A 19751-nucleotide genomic window follows, 5' to 3' on the forward strand; every position below is an offset into this window, starting at 1 on the left:
CGAGTTCCCTGACTCCTTTCATTTATACCCTAACTAACCGCTTAACACCTATCTCCCATTTAAACGAAAAACCTGATTTCGTTCAAATAAATGCAGCTCAACCGAACGACATAGGCCTATCTCGTCAACATCATCCCTAACAGGACAATACAGAGTGCGTTGTATGTACCCAACCTGGCGTTCAGAATACTTGCAGAATCCTGCTATTGATCAGCGTAGTATCTGTTGATGATTTGTGTACATGGTCACAATGCGAGCGTTTCATCGCCTGTGAAAAGACACCACAGTAAAACTGACTTCATTTGGTCCCACTAATCTGGTAACCTTATTATGTCAAATTAGGTTTTGCCCTTCACCGGCGTTTAAACACTGTATACTCGGTGTGTTACCTCCCGAGTGAAAGTTGGAAAAAAAATCACTCGGTGGGACTCGAACCCACAACCTCCTGCTTTCTAGTGCAGATGTCTTACCACTCGACCACCGAGCTAACGGGATCAGTTGGCTGGTTCGAATCTGATGTACATAGCAGCGGGTACCGCATAAACTATTATAAGATGGAATTTTTATAAGATGGAAAAACCTAATTTGATTTATATCAACCCGACGCAAAAATTCCATCTTATAATACCTTATTATGTCTTAAACATTTCTTTTAATAATTTGAAATTATTTACTCATTGCAAACAGTGTGGTTGTGGGGCGACCCCCATGTCGTTACGCTTGATGGACTGGAGTACACCTTCAATGGTCTGGGGGAATACACACTAGCACTCATCGAGGATGACGATGGACAAAGAGTCTTTCAACTACAAGGTCGCACACGACAGGCCGTGGATACGGAGACAGGGGAACTTAGCCAGGCAACTGTCTACTCTGGATTCGCTGCGGTGTACACAGGAGAAGCAAGGGTCTGCAAAATTATTATTTTCATAACTTTGCTTATACTGCTTCTAGAAGCATACATTTTTGTAATTGTTTTTCTGCAAAAGTTCGCCCCATAAATGTGGCCTATTTACTGGACTGCCTCCGTAAACATAGGCCACACATCCACATGTACAAAAATCGTGTCGACTTTGCCAAATTTTGATTTTCACATTTAGGCTTAGTTTGTAGGGTTTTTTTGCTTTAGAAGCATACTCACCCTCTTTATAGGCTAATCAGAAAGTGCTGCCTTTTTCAGATGTATATTTTTCGTGAAATTTCCTGATTCATTTTTACACGTTTGTGTATCAAAATTTCAACATGAAATTTCACAAAAATTAGACATCTGAAAAAGGCAGCACTTTCTGACTAGCCTATAAAGAGGGTGAGTATGCTTCTAAAGCAAAAAAATCCTACAAACTAAGCCTAAATGTGAAAATCAAAATTTGGCAAAGTCGACACGATTTTTGTACATGTGGATGTGTGGCCTATGTTTACGGAGGCAGTCCAGTAAATAGGCCACATTTATGGGGCTAGCCTGATACAAGCTATGCTTTCATTGGTTTTGTCACCTCTAGTGGCCTTTATTTGTTATATCTTGTTTAATACTTATATTATTTTTCATTTCTGTCATGAAGAGTAAATAAATGTGTTTTGTTTTTTCAATACACAGTTTTGTATTCAATTATGATGCGTTTCCAAGATGCCTTTGACATGATTTCCTTGATTTGCGTTCCAAGTTGCTCGATAAGTCGATAACCAAATCTCCTATTTTCTCAGTGTGCACTGGCAGTCCTTTATGATTTATGATCTAATATGAAAACAGTGCCCATCATACCAGGCTGCCCAGCGATAAATGAAACATCTTCGACACGTCTGTTAAAATACACACATGTTACACAACTCAACTATTTGTTTACCATTTTATACAGATTGAGGTCAAGTTGAGTGATGATGCCATGGATTTGGTAACGACTGTCAATGGGACCGTTGTCACACCCACTACTCAAGGTAAGATCCATCGCTGATTTCACAATGGCTTAATGGCCATTTCAGATCATACAGGGTGAGTAAAAAAAACGAAATCCAAATGTCGGGACTATTGTTTTATTATAGTTCTGCATGTAGCACTTTCGAAATTTAGAATATAAAAGCCCAATTCATACGCTCTCTTTTAGTCTAAGAATCATTCAAATCACTTATGTACTTTTCAAGTTACGGAATTTTAAACACAACCACCGTTTTAAAGTTCTGTCCACGGATCACAACAAAGTTCAGTGTTCTTTCAGCAAAACGAAAACAAATCACATAGGGATGTGTGTGAATTGTTTTCGTTTTAGTGAAAGAACGCACACCTTTTTGTGATCCGTGGACAGAACCTTAAAACGGTGGTTATGTTTAAAATTTTGTAAATTAAAAAGTACATAAGTGATTTAAATGATTCTTGTACTACAAAAAGCTTATGAAAGCCCATTTCATGTCCTAGATTTTGAAAATGCTACATGCAGAACTTCCCTAAAACAATGGTCCCAACATTTGGGTTTCGGTTTTTTTTTACTCACCTTGTACAGGGTGTCTCACAATTTTTTTTCACAGCTTTTAAAAAAAATTATCGCAAACATCTATACATATTTAGAGAGAATAGTGCATTAGCTTTTCGACAACGAACAAATCTTTCCAATCGGGTAACTATTTATTGAGTTATTGCAAGTTCAATATAAATGCCGAATTTTCAATCTGTCCACGGTCTCAATTGTCATTTGTTAGGAATGTACGGTAATTGATTTTGGGGTGAGGGTAGTTTTGCTTTCTTTAATGTTTTCATCTATCTTAATTTATTTTGTTCATTACATTTCTTATTTTTTTTTGCAAGAGTGGTCATTAATCTTTTTGGAAGTTATGGTAATCCTGAAAAGAACTGTTTGATTAACTTCTTAGATATTTACTTTGCTGCTTTGTCTCTGCCCTCTACTTGGTAGCCTTTTTTTTCAGAAATGTAAGTTTCGTTCAACTTGTTCTTATTGCGGCAGTCAAAATATCAGTCGCCATGGGCAAAATCAAAAAGCGGTACTTGTTTTTGCAACTCAATAAATATTCATCCGAATGGAAAGATGTTTTCGTTGATGGAATTGCTCTCTAGATATATGTATAGATATTTGCGATGTATTTTTTTAAGCTGTGAAAAGGAGGACAGGTTTGATTTTTTGTGAAACACCCTTTATGTACCTTAACTGGTGACCCATCGGTCACCTTTTATACAATTCTACGTAACAGTTTAACACAGGTCAGGACTATCGTGCTGTTTCGCAATTCGATCCGTGTTTTCTTACAACTTTTATCTTATTTTCACTTAGGATTGGTGTTTGACAATCTTCGGGTGACGAAGACAGGGAACCCAATCAAAGTGAGCGTCGTGTATTCTGATCATGTCACCTTTATTGTTGGAGTGAACAACAGCATGGCCGACATCACAGTCCTTTTCAACGAGGACCTCAAAGGCAAAACCAAGGGAATAATAGGTATTGCTTTGTTTATCACTATAATTTTTTTACGATGTCATTTTGTTCCTATATATTAGTTTAGAATTATTAAGGTGGAAGTCTTTTTTGTGTGTCTTCAACTACTTTTTATAACGACTTTAATTTTGGCTGTTTACGAATATCTGCATAAAATATTCTGAACAAGAATTTCGTCTGAATCTACAGGTAGCAAATTGAACTTTTTAATAATAATACTAATAACGGTTTCTTATATAGCACTTTTAACTAAGATCAAAACACTTTGCATCATTATTACCCCTGTTCATTGTGCAATTTAAACATACCAAATGCCATCTCAGCTTCCTTGGGAGTATACGGCCCGATGCTGCCATTTCGGCGCAAGGTAGCTACAAGCAGCCACAGTAACCATCTCTGCCCTCACAGGTACCTATTTACTCCTGGGTGGAGAGAAGCATGAGTGACAAAGTGCCTTGCCCAAGGGCACACGCGCCACAACCCCAGACTGGACTTGAAGCCACAACCTGCAGAATTACCCGCAGACCACGAATTCAATCCTCAGACCACGAGGCCACGGCACTCCACCTTAATCGTCCATCCAAATTTTCATTGTATCGTAACATATTTTGGGGTCAATTTCATTAAACAAATCTTCATAATGACAACGGAGATTTTGGTTGACGCCTTTTATAGGTAGAGGTGTTAGTGATAATAAATGTGTGGCCTTTTGACTGAAACATATTTCACTGATTTGTTAAATTTACTCAGGTGTGTGGGATGACGACCCCAGCAATGATGTTTTGAAGCCTGATGGATCTCTGCAAACGGGCTCTGGAGACAATGGAGTGCTGGTGGAGATAGACTACTTCGAATTTGGCGAAGCATGTAAGAAAACATCCAATCCCCTCAAGAATTCGGTATACAATTTACACTGGGTCTGTGGCCTTTTAGAGTTGTTTAGTAATTGTGAACGTGGACAGCGTGCCACGGAGTGATTTGCTTTAACATTTACCTGTTACTCCCTAAGACCCTGGAGTGTCCAGGCCATGGGATCTTGTATATAGAACTCGAAGTAATGTTGGTGTCCTCCACTCTGTTTCAGGGAGAATTGAGGAGGAAGACTCTCTGTTCTTCTACCAGTCTCCTGCTGAAAGCTATGACTCCTTGAACGACCCCAACTTCAGTCCAGACTTCCTGCAAGAGTTGATTGACAAGGCACCGCCGGGCAAATACAACGAGGCCAAGGCGGTCTGCGGGTCAAGCAAAACGTGTCTGTACGATTCCTTGGCTCTGAATGATACAAGCATCGGTATGGCTACCTTAATGCTCAATGAGATGAACAGCATTAATATGGTGTTGTCAAGTAAGTGCAATTTGGAGCGTAGGTGTCTTTGATGGTCGATTTCAGTGGCGTAACCACGATTTTCCAAAAGGGGGGGGGGGGGGGTAGCCGGAATGGGGTGTTACAGGGCCAGGCGAATTGGACATCACAGAATCGTAACGTCACTCGCTGCACAATTCACTGCTGAATAATGTTCAACTTTTGCTATTTGCTTTTGCCTTGGCCGTAGAGGGCGACTGATTATTCTACATCAGTCGCGATTCTGCCGACCAGGAACCGGGAGCCCTTGCGATCGGTCTCCCGAGGAATGGATACGGGTGAATGTTTGCTCATTAACGAGTGGATGTCTTGATGCAACAAGTTCGCGCTGGTGTTCGCATTCGCGCCACGTATGAATTAACCTGTGGTATTTCATTTCGATGTTGTTAGTATAGGCAGGATCATGATTGCAAAATCTGGGAAAGCACATTTTAATTTCAAAATTACACTTTATACACCCACAAATGTATCCTAACACACAGAGACATAGGAATATAATTCGTAATTGCAATAATATCGCAGGCTATTATCAACCTTTTAAGTGCCAGGCAAAATTGGTATGCACAATTTAAGCAAATTTGAAGTGACATTGCATTTATACTGACTTACTTTTCTTTGGTCCTAACTTGGTCCAGTAACCCTTAACGTATCATAATTACTTTCAGCGAACTTCCCGCCCAATCTGACGCTGGTGGAGTCCATTGAGGTGGTTGTAGGACAGACCTTCACCTTGCAATTAGAAGCAACAGATCCAGATGGAGATAATATCACATACCACCTGCTTTCGATGGTAGAAGGGGCATCAATTTCACCTGATGGTCAGTAAAATCCAATACAAGTAATTTCAGAATGTATGACTTGAAGCTTTGCATGGCAGATGAGGTATAAAGTACAAAGATTGCTGGTAACACCACGTGGAAAGGAATCTCTTCTTGGAAGAAGTGTGGTTCTGAAAAGCACAAGCATCGAGTCACACCCTACTGCACACGCACAGCCACAAAAACCTCCAGCATCTTCCACATCTCATCACTCAACCTCCTGAGGATGGACAGAGCACACTGTCCGAAACGTTGAGTTATACACTCAACCAACCGGTTCTTTTCAGAACCGCATTTCTTCTGAGAAGAGATTACTTTCGACATGGTGTTTCCCGAAATCTTTCTACTTTAATTGCAGCTTCTTTAACTCTTCTAAATTTAGGTGCACACACTCTAGAACATTAAATTCAATTTCCTCCTGATAAACAACTCGTTTAACGTTTTTCTTTATGATGTTTTGGTTAGAACGACAGCTTGCAATGTTATTTTAGATACTCCACAAAATTATGTGTTAACGCGTTTGAACTTCGCTAATGAACTATTCAGACCTTGTAGTGGTAAAACTTGTGAAAGTGTCAAACCCCGTAGAGTCATCTAATGCCTATAGCCATTCTTACATTGTCATTCCATAACAATGATTAATCATTCACAATTGGTCGCAAATTCATGACAACTTTATTTGTTTGAATTTTACCATAATTGTATGATCTTTAATATTTTTCACAGACGGTCTGTTTACATGGACTCCTGCAAACAGGTCCAAGGTCTCGATTGGTTTCCAAGCCACCGACGGTAAAGCCAATGCAGCACTGGAACCCATTGTGAAGCTTTGCGGCTGTGAGAATGCCGGCGCATGCCTGTTCGATCAGTACGTCAGTGGAACCAATCTCGTGCAGGATCGTTTCGGGGTGAGTACTTGAACTAGAGCACGAAATGATCCTCTTCTTGAATTGATAAATAATAACAGCAGGTTCTTATATAGCACTTTTAACAAAGATCAAAGCGCTTTACATTATTATTACCCCTAATCATTGGGCCAATTAAACATTCCAAATACCATCTCAGCTCCCTGGGGAGTATATGGCTCGATGCAGCCTGTTAGGCGCAAGGAAGCTAACTCAATCACAATAACCATCTCTGCCCTCACAGGTACCCATTTACTCCTGGGTGGAGAGAAGCAATGAGTGACAAAGTGCCTTGCCCAAGGGCACACGCACCATCACCCCGGGCTGGACTCGAACCCACAACCTGCAGCTTTACCCACAGACCACAAATCCACGCAAGGAGCATTTCGTTGGAAAGCCATGTACACTTTGTTTGGGGAGCCTTTGAAGATTCCCCAAACCATGCCAATGGACCGAGCCGGCTCACGCTTTTCAACAAGCTACTTATCATGATGGCGTCTTCCTTTAGTAGGTCCTCTGAGTAGGCTTGATGACACCGTTTGCTGTCATTTTGGGTCTTTATACAGGACAGAAATGTTTCATATATAAATAGTCGGCTGCGTGTGCTCCTCGGCGAGTTCACAAGCACACCCTGCGTTGTCGAGTGGTTGTGAATCACATCCACCCGAACGCATGGAGTGCGAGGGATTCATTCATTCAATAGACATGGGCATTTGCCTGTGGTCTCCTCCTCAAATTAGACACAGTTGGGATCACTGGCTCCGCTCCCACCAAAGCCGTCTTTCCAGTGCTGCTGCTTTCAGTTCGTTGGTGTCACACCCTGACCATTCACGGATGTTGTCCATCCAGCCCATCTTTGGCTGGCCCACGGAGTGAGGGAAAGAATATTAAATTTGACATAGAACAAACAGTGACGACCTGGAAGTCACAGAGATAGTATTCTTTGCACAGACGAGGTGCTTCCATACCAAATATGATGTTTATTTCAGGCATTCTTACAATTAACGATTACAAACAAACCATGCAAAGGTCTAGCATTAAGTGTTTTTGTTCAAAGGACAATTCAATCCTATACAGCGTGAGTCAAAAAAAAAAAAGCCCAAATGTGAGGACCATTTTTGTAATGAAGTTGTGCATGTAGCATTTTCAAAATCTAGGATATAAAAGCCCAATTAATAAGCTTTCTTGTAGTACAAGAATCATTCAAATCACTCATGCACTTTTCAAGTTACGGAATATTAAACACAAACACCATTTTAAAGTTCTGTCCACGAATAAAAAAAAGGTAAGTGTTCTTTCAGCAGAACGAAAACAATTCATAGGGATGTATGTGATTTTTTTTCGTTTTCTGAAAGAACACTTACCTTTTGTGTAATCCGTGGACAGAAGTTTAAAAACGATGTTTGTGTTTAAAATTCTGTAACTTGAATAGTACATGAGTGATTTGAATGATTCTTGTACTAAAAGAAGGCTTATTAATTGGGCTTTCACATCCTAGATTTGGAAAGTGCTACATGCCAGAACTTTATTACAAAAATGGTCCTGACATTTGGGTTTCCTTTTTTTTTTAAACTCACCCTTGTACCACTATAATAAAACCAAATGGACATGGCCTGTAAGTGCTTGCGAAGAGGCAATTTTGTCTGAGTGTTCAATCCCTCTCAGGTGGTATTGTGTGAGTGTCAGTCGGGCTGGTCTGGTGAGTTTTGCGATACGGATTACGACGCCTGCGCTGACAACCCTTGTTTCATGGGCGTGGCTTGTACTGATGAGGCCCCGCCATCGTACAACAGTACCTGCGGACCTTGCCCTGAAGGACTCGAGGGAGACGGCAAGAGCTGCCAAGGTAACTCTTGACACTATTCTTAAGATGGAATTTGCGTCGGGTTGATGTAAATTTAATATTGGGTTTTGCCCTTCACCGATACTCGGTGTATTACCTCCCGAGTAAAGGTTGAACAAAAAAAGCAGGAGGTCGTGGGTTCGAGTCCCACCCGAATGATTTTTGCGACCTTTCACTCGGGAGGTAACACACGGAGTATACAGTGTTTATACGTTGGTGAAGGGCAAAACCTAATATTGAATTTAAATCTTGACACTTAGATAGCAATTGGCCATAACTGGATAGTGATCTGTCTGTCTTACTACAGCAGCTGCTGCTGCTGCGCTGCTGCTGCTGCTTGCAATTTAAGCCAGTTTTTGTTTAAAAAACAACAACAACAACAGCAACAACAACATCAATAATTCCAAACTTTTGGTACGATCTCTAGTCTGATCAGCTCCCAATGCCAAGGATGAACAGGCTTGAGCTCACTCTTAATGGCTTCTCATATTTTCGTCATGGAGGCTTTCAAGCTATAAGCCTATAGCTACCTCACGTAGTACCCTTCTGCGGTATTCGAGATACTTGAGGTCACTCTTACAATAAACTCGCCTCCCTCCGTTTGATCAATGAGTTGGATGATCCAGGACCATTCGCGGCATCTTGTGGAAGAGTGCTTGGGCTTTGTTGATGTTACTGGACAATTGCAAGGGGCAAATATGTAAGGTGAGCTCTGTCAATATGACAAGACCGATCCTCCGATACCTGGAGATGATTCGATCCTCCGATACCTGGAGATGATTCGATCCTCCGATACCTGGAGATGATTGTAAACTGCAGGTCCAAAAGACTAAAACTGGCCTTTTTATTCAAACATTCATTTTTATCAGCACGATAAACTGTCTCTTGTTTCTGAATTCCGTATGTCACCTCAAGTGAATCAGACCGTTTATGTCATTCACCGTCTTGTTCTGTTTCTGTAGATATTGATGAGTGCGAGTTGTACAAAAACCAGACAGCTAGCAGTGGTGGACTAGGCTGCGATCATAACTGTGACAACATCCTCATGAACTACACGTGCAGCTGTAATCCTGGATATGTACTTCACGACGATGACAGACAGTGTATCGGTGGGTATTAAAGTACCGTTCAGAAACTACCTGTTTCTTTTTCCAGAGGGTGTCTTTTTAAATGGACCGTGTCACACCTGGTTACAAATGTGGATGTTGTAGGCCTATGCCAAGTAATACAGGGTGTCCCAAAAAGTTGTGCAAGCAGATATCCTTTAATTTCTCAAAAACAACTTAACATGAGTATTTTCATCTTGATGGAGCATATGAATTATACTCTTGTGTATATTCAGTAACAAATGCCATGGAAATCCGTTCATGCAAACCAGAGATCTAACAGATTATAAAAGGCTATGGGTTTTTCACCCATTCCCATGTTTAGTTAACTTACTTTACATCAGAGTGAAAAAAAGGCCCAATGACAATCTGATGCACTGATATATGATATCACCATTCCAATGGGATTTACATCACAGTTAGTGATATCGGTGCTTTAGATTGTCATGGGCCTTTTCACTCTGATGTAAATTAAGTTAACTGTGTAAATCCCATCTCAGTGGAATGGGTGAAAAACCCTTAAGCCTTTTACAATCTGTTAGATCTCTGGTTTGCATGAACGGATTTCCATGGCATTTTCACTCATAATGCACAAGAGTATAATTAATATGCTCCATCAAGATGAAATACCCATGCTAAGTAGTTTTTGAGAAATTAAAGGATGTCTGCTTGCATAACTTTTTGGGACACCCTGAATATTACTTTCAGCACACTGTTCTATTCTGCACTGCATGTTATCTCTTGAGTTACTGGTTGAAACGTGTTACCATTTACTTTTTAATGTGGACAAAATAACACGAATAAAAAATCCTCTGATAATTCGCTTGTCGGTTGTCTGTCCGCGTGACATCACAGCTGACATGGTCTTTTGAAACGTGAGTTGAAAACGAAATAGAAATACACAAAGCGCGTACATTAATGTGGCCGTGTTTGGAAAATGTCTGTAGAGTCACCACAACAAAAACCACGAGCACAAACGGTGATACTTTGTTGTCTTACTTGTAATGTACCCCTGACACAAACTGTTCATACCCTCTTCAACTGTTTTGTTTCCTTTAAACAGAAGCACCTTCCACTATGGCTCCTACCTCAGCCGCAGATTCAACGCCAACTGATCAGTCAGAGACCTCTACTGCAGGTTTGAAGTGTTCATTAAATACAGCGAAAGGAAATTAGGGTGCAGACTCCCCTGTGTTCTTTCATTGATTCTCCCCAATGCTACGTTTTTATGGTAAAACGCAGCAAAGAGACATACATTCTTAGCCTTTTTGGATTAGGACATTGTAGAAAACAATTATTTTACCTTGTACAATTATCATTTGAGGAAATTTATTAAGTAAGGATTTTAAAATGAAAAGGTCATGCTACATTATAATATACACTCCTCCATGCTGCAGATGTTTCCAAATATAGGGTTTAACCCTCAACATGGGCGTTGCAAGGGGGGTGCAAAGGGGGGGCGCTTGCCCCCCCCCCCCCCCCCCCCCCCCGGAAAAGCAAAAAAAAACAAATAAAAAAAAAAGGAAGAAAAAAAAAAGAGAAAAAAAGAAAAGAAAAAGAGGCGTGAAGTCATAGTGGTGTAAATTTAATGAGTGGGGGGGGGGGCAAAATCTCTCTGCCCCCCTCTTAAACTGATAAATCGAGAAATACAAGAATTTTTTGGGAAAAATATGTGTGCCCCCCTCTAGAAAAAAAATCCTTGCGACGCCCATGACCCTCAAAATGTTTTAGTATATACATAAATTAGTATAGACGTTCAAATGCTTCCTCCTTCTGTGGCTTGTTCAAATGTTAATAATGATTAAGAACATTCGTGGAGCAGGTGTCTATATAGTGGGTTCAACAAAAAGAAAATCAATGAAAATCTCGCCCTGTGAAACAAACGATACGAAAACCAGCATTGGTTTTGTTAAAACAATCACCATGTTGACCCGTGCTGTGTTTTTTTACAGCAGAAGAAGCGCCATCAACGGTGGCTCCGATGTTGGCTTCAACAACTTCGGGAACCTCTTCCGCAGGTTTGTCCCTTTTTTGTCGTCTGTGACTGTAAGACCATAACAAAAGCAAATTTGGTTTTGTTAAATACCTACAATTTCGACCCGTGATTATCGTTGTGTTTCTTTTTACAGCAGAAGAAGCGCCATCAACGGTTGCTCCGATGTTAGCTTCAACAACTGATCAGTTGGGAACATCTTCTGCAGGTTTGTCTTTTTTGTCGTCTGTGACTGTAAGACCATAACAAAAGCAAATTTGGTTTTGTTAAATACCTACAATTTCGACCCGTGATTATCGTTGTGTTTCTTTTTACAGCAGAAGAAGCGCCATCAACGGTTGCTCCGATGTTAGCTTCAACAACTGATCAGTTGGGAACATCTTCTGCAGGTTTGTCTTTTTGTATATTTAATGCTTCTATGTTTGGTAGGCCTAAGTACAAGATTGAAGAACCAGCATTTTAACAATTTATCACACGAGGGAGTGTATTTTAAATAAAAATCTGGAAGCAGAAAACATTTCTGTACAACTAAAAGTTTACTTGATATTAAATTGTTTTCTTGAGTGGTGGCTACTCCGCATGACAACCCCCCCCCCCCCCCTTCGAGAAAAAAGGGGGAGGAAAATAAAGACTGAGGAAAAGGAAAAAGAGGAGCGAAGCCATATTGCTGTGAATTTGATTGGGGGGGGTAGGGCAACTATTCCCCTGCCCACGCTTGGAAAAATGATAAATTGTTAATATGTTGAAAAAGTTAGGGAATTTTGGGGAAAAGTGTGCTGTGCCCCCCCCCCCCCCCTCCCGGAAAAAAATCCTGGCGATGCCCATGCCGGTGTCCCATCCTGTGGCTAGTTGTCGTTACATGTTTAGTCATGATTGAGAATGTTTACTTATCAGGAGTCAAGTTGATTCCTCCAAAAAAGCAATTGCTCCGTGATTTATCCCTGTGTTTCTTTACAGATGAAGCGCCATCAACGGTGGCTCCGGTGTCATCTGCATCAGCTTCAACGAGTTACCAATCGGATACCTCTTCTGCAGGTTCGAACTTTACAGTGGTGTTTATTTAGTATAGATATGACAGCGTTGTTTAAAGATCCAGATGGTAAATGCATAGACTGCACAGCTGTTGAATCGACATGTGTTAATGTAAACACTATAATCGTTTGTGTTTACTGCAAAACAGACGTTCCATCTACGACCCCTCAGAGATCAACTTCAACTTCGGGTTTGACTTCAAAAACAACTACCGGTCCTGCAGGTAATGTATTGCATAATGGAATCTATGCAGAGCTCGAATTCTTAGTTTTCTTATTAACAATCAAACACTAACGTGCATATGCACTTATGGTTGTGTGATTAAAGAGCCGTTAATCTAACAAACGTGCTATCTTGTTTGTGCGTTAGTAAAGAACCACTAATCAAACACATTACATGTCATCTTACTCATGTCCTCTCGTGAGTAAAGAGCCACTAATTAATCACGAACATGTTTTTCTGCTTCCTCTGTAAAGCAGAGAAACCTGTGTATGTTCTTAGGTCACCAGAACTCATGGGATTATTTCTACCTTAAATAACATATTATTTTTCCTGGTTTCTGCATCTCAGATGAGACAACGTTTACTGCAACATGTGATATCACTCACATTGATGGTTTGAATGCTACTTTTGACGATGCTTACTTGGATTCTACAACAGAAGAATACGAAAGTTTAAGTTTAAGGATCATCAATGCGGTAAGTATTATGAATGTTGCTGAGTCGTCTTGGCCACACCGAATAGACTTTGCAGCCCATCAAAGGAAAAGACTTTTTCCACTGTGAGACACGAGTACTGAATCAATGTTTATAACCTTGGCCCGGGGTCCACTGTTGGCACCACTAGCTACAATTCCAGCCAAAATGGTTGGGACACTTCCTTAGCCTCCCATGGTCGGCCACTTCCCCACTCCCCTGGTCAATGTTGTTCTCTCTAGCTTTTGGAGCACACACCGCGCAATGAAATACAACATTGGTCGGGGGCCGGGGTGGGGGCTCAGCGAGATTTGGCCAGGATTGTAGATCATTTGTCACGGGTGCTGTGTTTGCAAAATCATCTTTTTATAGCATCAAGCGTTTTCAGCAATGGGGCCGAATGTGATGATTCATACGCTTGTGTTTTGACAGTTGGGTTTGTTGACACATTGATCCCCGAGGGCATTCATTGTTGTGTGATTGAATATCAAAGTTTAAAATCAACGGACGCATATTGCAAAAGCGTAGTAAATGCTTTTCCCATTGGCTAGGAGTTTTCACATGCTAGTATTTCCTGAGAGTTTCTTTGAAATACGTTGAAGTAATAGTTTTAACTGACTAAATGCACAAAACATAAACCCCCCCAAAAAAGATTTTGATTTTGACAAAAAACGTTGCAAGCAACTTATTCGTTAATAGTCTATCAATTGTTTTCATTTGTCGATAGATCTCTCTGGAATTCAGTGTAAGGTATTCAGTCAACCAGGTAACAATCGTGGTTGTTTTCAAGTTTGCTGTGAATGCAATCGGAGTGACTTTGGACATCACAGTTGTCATTGTGATTGACATCAGTGATCTTTTGGATTTAATTCGCTGTGCGCTTGAGAAAGCTCTGATCGTCATCAAAAATCTGCTCGCCCAAGGTAGGCCTAACTGTAATTAATGTGCTTAGTTTAAATGAACAGTCCTTTCGTGGACATTTTGCGACTTGAATCGTACAAACTCAAAAAATGCTCGTCAAAAATACGTGTATGGCTATTGCAAAGCATTCACATGATTGTTCATTAGTAAAAGAAGTTGGTATGTTTTACATCTGAAAGTATCTAAATGAATGTTAATGTAGTATGCACGTTTCACTATCATGGTGGTTGTTTATTGTTTGTTTATTCCAAGTTTCAGTTCATGCAGGAATAAGGCTAATTTTTGCTTCCGGTTACCTGAAGCCCAAGAGACCCTATCATTTTTACAAATGAAAATAGGTTTGGCCGAAAATACGCAAAAATATTGTGTGAATACTCCAATTAGCACCAAAAGGAAAATGCAAAAAATAAGAAAACCACCCCCCCCCCACAAATGTGCCTTGTATTCCTCCATGTACCTGTATTGACCTATAAATGTTTTGACAAGGCATGTTATCTGAAGCAGAGGGTGTTTTTCACCTTTAACATTTAGATCATACGTTGCTGACAGTTTTGTTAAGGAGAAACAAAGGAAGAAACCATTGCAAAACAAATTGACAGAATGACAGAATAAATTCGTTACTACCAATGATGTTGTTTCTATCAAAGTGTATAATTTAAACTGATGTTGTTTTTTTTCACCGAACCTCCATTGAAAAAAAATGCATTGCTGTACATTACTGTCTTGAGTGTGTGCAGGGTTCATTGAAAAAAAAAGGAAATGCCCTTTGATATTGTAATGTATTGTTGTTTTTTTTATTCAGAAAAGTATGAATCATCCTAAATGAGGAAGACACAATGCAGCCTTTCATACCGATTTAACGGCTTGATGAAAAAGACAACACTTAGCACCCGTTTCATTTTTGTCTTTTTTTATTTTATCTTAAAATGACATCTACTTTTAAAACTATCACTAGAACAAACCACCACTCCTGAGCTAACCAGCACTCCAGAACTAACCATCACTCCAGAACCAACCACCACTCCGATACAATCAACCGCCATTACATCAGCTACCACCGTAGATGGACCTCCCACAACAGCACAAACCACTACTCAAGAACCAACCACCACTCCAAGTACGATCACTCCAACCAAACCTATAGTGACATTTTTTTATTAATCAAATTGTATCATTTAAATATATCTTGACTTTCCTTCTGGCCTTGTCTGCACATTGCTGGTGAACCTTAAGTTTACATTGTCAATGCTTGCATGCAGTCTTGTTTCTTGAACTGACAAAGATGTATCTCTCAACTTTCTGCAAAAGGGTGAGATTTATTTAAAAAAAACAGAAGTCGGTAGCCACAAATGTGGCTAAAGAGGCCTGGTTGAAATCAAAGGTTATGGAGCAACAAACACGTCAATACATCAAGACTTCAAGTTTCATTGTTCAAAATCGAAATCTTCCTCCAATCTGTGAAACCTTTACTTCGTAAATTAATACAAATATATCCTTTTTTATTTCCCTTTTTAGACTGCCAGGTGATAAGTTGTCTGAATGGAGGGACATTCGATGCTGAGTTTTGCGAGTGTGTTTGCCCACCTACACACTCTGGAGTAACATGCTCTGGTAACACAAATTAATCTCACTTAATTATTTTCTCTTGTGGATTAAAGATTGTCTTGGTCGGTAACACTTCCAAACTTTGCTTCGTGCCACATGACCCATATGTCTGTGAGAGGATGAAGTTAAAAAGAAAGTAACAGAATTAGAAAAAAATCAGCCCGCTCCATTTCATAAAAAAAATAACATTGGGATAAAATACATGTTATTGACTAGTGAAAGTTTCACTTAATGTGCGTCCTTTTTAAAAAAAAGTTATTCAGTCTATTTTAATATAAACAAAAATCACAAAATTAAGCTGTCCACCACTAATCATTATACCTATACGAACTGGTGAATACTCATAAAATGCAATGAAACATGGACGTTTCATCACCTTTATGAATGAACGAAACTTGGCAAAGGAAAACAGACAAAAATCGCCATCAATATTTCAAAATAAAAAGTGTTGACTTGTTCCTTATATTCAAACCACAAAATCTGACAGCAAAATGTTTCAGTCTTTACACAAATGATAAAAATTCCCACTTGAATGCCTGTATTTAATCTGTAATCTTTACCTAGCTCAATAAATTCCAATGGCATTCCATGGACAACTATAAATATAGGTTATTTTAGTAACACATGCATAACTTCTGATAGCATGGATCAATTTCAGTATTTTTTGTTGTTTAGATGCTCATTAAAAACATACTTCATTGGTGAATCAAATTTGATTGCGTGAAAAAAAACCTGTTCAGGTCACTTTCTTTTTCACTCACCCTATATGCGTACATATTATTTCTTGAAAGTCCATCCCATAAGACATGCCCAAGTAAAATTCAAGAATGCTTATTATATTTTGTATTCTTACGTAAGGTTGCCTTCTACAATTTGTAGAAAAAATCCCTAAAATGCCAATTTCAGATAATTTTATGGATGATGTTAGTAGGCTGATGTTAGTATTTTATAACTGTCACTAGATAGTGCGACGCCGCAATTCTGTTCATGTGTGATCGCCTAGTGTGGCCTCCTCAAAAACGTTGAAGTATGCGAAGTCTTTGGTGCGCAAAATGCTTAATTATTGACAAACCACCATTATCTGTTCATGGTGCTTTTGCACTTGATGGCAACTTTTGGTTAGCTCCTGAAACTTCTTAGTTTATGTAACTCGACATCAACCGTGCAGTTCATCTCATTGTTACATTTTTAGCCTCTATGTCTTGAATGCTATCAAAGACCAATGGTCTATACGATCGGAAGTTATATCATCTAAAAAACCACCTTGTTTTGCAGATGAGAATCTGTGTCTGTCTGGTGATAGATGCCCTGGTGTACAAAGCTACTGTTTGCCAGACTTAAACCAAGATGGCTTCACTTGCAGTTGCAGTGTTTTCGATGGGTTTTTCCCGCAGGACGATGGTTCATGTCGAGGTAAGTGGAGTACGTCTTATATGCCTACCAAGTGCACTTTGAAGTGTTGTTTTGGTATAAGATTGACAGAATGAGGATCTTCATTAACCCCGCCTCCTCACAACACCTGCTCTTTATGATTTGATAAGTAGAAGTGGGATTATGTCAACTTCTCATGGGAGATTCTTCAGCATCCAAGTTTTGTGAAACAACACCTCCAACTCTTGTTAAGAGCAAGATAAGAATTGCTGCCTTCAGTTGGCTGTATCATTATAAATCTTTAAGCATCATAACTAAATTTCCCCTATCGTATTTAAATTTGGCAAACGAAACATTGTCCATTAATTTCCCCTTCGTTTGGTAGAGGTATTGCATATTATACTTTTGTAACCTTATTTTGCTGCGGATATTTCTGTTGATAAATCACATACAGAGTTGTATTTGTTTCTCATGATATTACTCCCATTTTGAACAGAACTTCCGTCTAAACAGATTGTGCTGACAGTTGATTTGGATTTCAATCAGGCCTTCAGAAATCCGTCATCAAGTGCATTCAGGAGGCTAGCTGCTGTGTTTGAACGGATGGTAATATACATGTACTAGTTGCTTAGGAGAAACTTTTTGATATTGTTTTTCAAATCTTCCTTTCTCTTGACTATTGTGGAATACTAATTAACATGAAAAAAAGTTGCTATATTTGCGGTAAGATTGCATAGATCACACAGGGCTAATATCAATTCTTCTTAAATGTTAACAAGTGATAAGGACATTAAGGTGATCTTAAGACCATTTTTTGTGGTGTTTATCTCACAGTATGCAAACAATATTGCCTCTTTCTCCTTCTTACAGACTTACAGTATTCTTAAAGTAAAATTATTGATAACGGCCTTAAGCTTGAACTTCACATCTTTTGAAGCAGAAACTGACACTCGGGTGTGCAATTCAATTGGGAGAGCATTACCTTTTTGGTCAATTACCTTCAGATTTTCATGATATTGAATGAGAACCCATCCACCAACGGTGTATCGTCAGTTCACGTCCCGTGGCTGCAGGAAGGCAGTGTTATCATCAGGTCTGTGGCTTCATTTGAAAATGGTGCGCCCTCAGAATCCACCCTGCAGCAAGTCATGTCGAACAGTCCATCGCTGATCGACGGCAATACAGTCATCAACATAATCAACCCGGATTCCATCATTGTAAATGGTAAAGCATGAATGTTCACCAAGGCTTAATGGTATTATGAATTTTTGGGAAGAGAACTGGGACGAAAGTTTTCCTCTTCGCTGAAATATACTATTTCTTCAAGCTGAAGGTATAGACATAAAGTAAGAGCTATGCAAATTGAAGTCTGGACCTGTGAATTCACCGGTACGTTCAGTTTGTCTCATGCAATGTTTTCATTTTACATACGAGTTGTACGGCAGATAGGTGATGGGATTATGTGCCTTTGATGATACAAGCGTGGCATGGCATTTGGCACCGTTAAAGCATATCATGAGAAATACATTTGGCCACACAGGGCCATCGCAGATTTGCCCTTGGAAAACAAAATATAGGTCGAATAACAAGAAAAGGCTGCTATTTAGAAAATTTTAAAAGTTGCTTGTTATTCCACCTGAAATACCACTTCTTCAAACTGCAAGTATAGGCAAGGATTAAGAGCCATGCGAATCGCGGTCTTGATCATTGAATTCAGCTTCAGTTTGTCTCATACCGTAATATTTTAAAGTGTCTTGCAGCAAACTACCGTCTAACTGTGTAGTGCTGCTTATTCTCTTGTTTAGCCGCTGAAGATATCAGTATGTCGAATCATATAATCCATTACAGTTGAGCTTCCATGCATGTTTCGAAAAGGCTGGATATGCATTATTCCTGTTGTTCTGCATTAGAATAAACCACTGCAATGGTCCACGATCATTGGCCTTTATGCTTATTGGTTCGGGTAAATACAAGAAGGTTAACCGAATCCAAATAGCGCCCTCGTCTTGTGTCCATTGTAGCCGATAAAGGCCAAAAGGTTGTCTTGTTATTCTAACGGCCTTTGTAAACTTCAATTGCCAAAAAAACTCGATGCTTTAATATAAAATCCACTTAGAGTTTGAGGATTTTTGTTTTTCACGACAGATGGGGAAGTAGTCTGTGTACCTACTTACTGCAAGAATGGTGGGACTTGTGAGACGTCTGGAAACTTCCCTAACGTATTGTTTACGTGCAGGTAAAACCAAAATCCATGAACAAATATCCATGGGTAATATCAATCGTAATGCACCCACCAACACAAATGTAATGCCCAACCAAGGAAAATATTATTCGAATTTCCTAATTTTGTTCGTGGTTTTCATGAACGGAATCTGAACGGAATTCAGGAATTCACAAGATCAGTAGTATATTACTTGCGAAAATAGGGGGTATGTTTGGGTATTTAACGAAAATCTACAGTAAATGAGTAGGACGATTCCTTTTTTTTTTCAACACAATGAAATATGTAGTTTTAATTATTCTTTTTGTTGTTTTTTCTGTTTTAGTTGTCAAGCTTCATATACCGGGGAACGTTGCGAGACAGAACTTGAAGGTAAGCTTGTTGAGGTTTAATTTTTTTTGTGTGTGAAAATAGCATTATATCTACGAGTTTGGGGTCGGT

At 39.5% G+C, this 19751-nt stretch overlaps 1 protein-coding gene across 9 annotated transcripts in view; it reads left to right on the top strand.

The window, feature by feature from the left end:
• The window catches only part of LOC119734296, a 42364-nt gene that overhangs the window by 21121 nt on the left and 1492 nt on the right, over positions 1-19751 (top strand). For 3 of the 9 annotated variants that reach the window (XM_038207714.1, XM_038207722.1, XM_038207723.1), the window contains 24 exons: positions 688-908; positions 1854-1932; positions 3276-3440; positions 4188-4304; positions 4522-4782; positions 5466-5618; positions 6345-6526; positions 8189-8369; positions 9329-9475; positions 10536-10610; positions 11425-11490; positions 11602-11673; positions 11783-11854; positions 12423-12500; positions 12646-12720; positions 13068-13195; positions 13920-14115; positions 15069-15230; positions 15629-15724; positions 16994-17131; positions 17586-17695; positions 18094-18313; positions 19235-19325; positions 19636-19682. In XM_038207714.1, the coding sequence (XP_038063642.1) occupies positions 688-908; positions 1854-1932; positions 3276-3440; positions 4188-4304; positions 4522-4782; positions 5466-5618; positions 6345-6526; positions 8189-8369; positions 9329-9475; positions 10536-10610; positions 11425-11490; positions 11602-11673; positions 11783-11854; positions 12423-12500; positions 12646-12720; positions 13068-13195; positions 13920-14115; positions 15069-15230; positions 15629-15724; positions 16994-17131; positions 17586-17695; positions 18094-18313; positions 19235-19325; positions 19636-19682 (3132 nt within the window). The remainder of the gene's footprint in view (positions 1-687; positions 909-1853; positions 1933-3275; positions 3441-4187; positions 4305-4521; positions 4783-5465; positions 5619-6344; positions 6527-8188; positions 8370-9328; positions 9476-10535; positions 10611-11424; positions 11491-11601; positions 11674-11782; positions 11855-12422; positions 12501-12645; positions 12721-13067; positions 13196-13919; positions 14116-15068; positions 15231-15628; positions 15725-16993; positions 17132-17585; positions 17696-18093; positions 18314-19234; positions 19326-19635; positions 19683-19751) is intronic. The other 6 variants (XM_038207715.1, XM_038207718.1, XM_038207716.1 and 3 more) reach the window with 6 other exon arrangements.

This window comes from Patiria miniata, unplaced genomic scaffold, assembly GCF_015706575.1.
Source record: "Patiria miniata isolate m_02_andy unplaced genomic scaffold, ASM1570657v1 HiC_scaffold_27, whole genome shotgun sequence".
Classification (NCBI taxonomy): Eukaryota; Metazoa; Echinodermata; class Asteroidea; order Valvatida; family Asterinidae; genus Patiria; species Patiria miniata.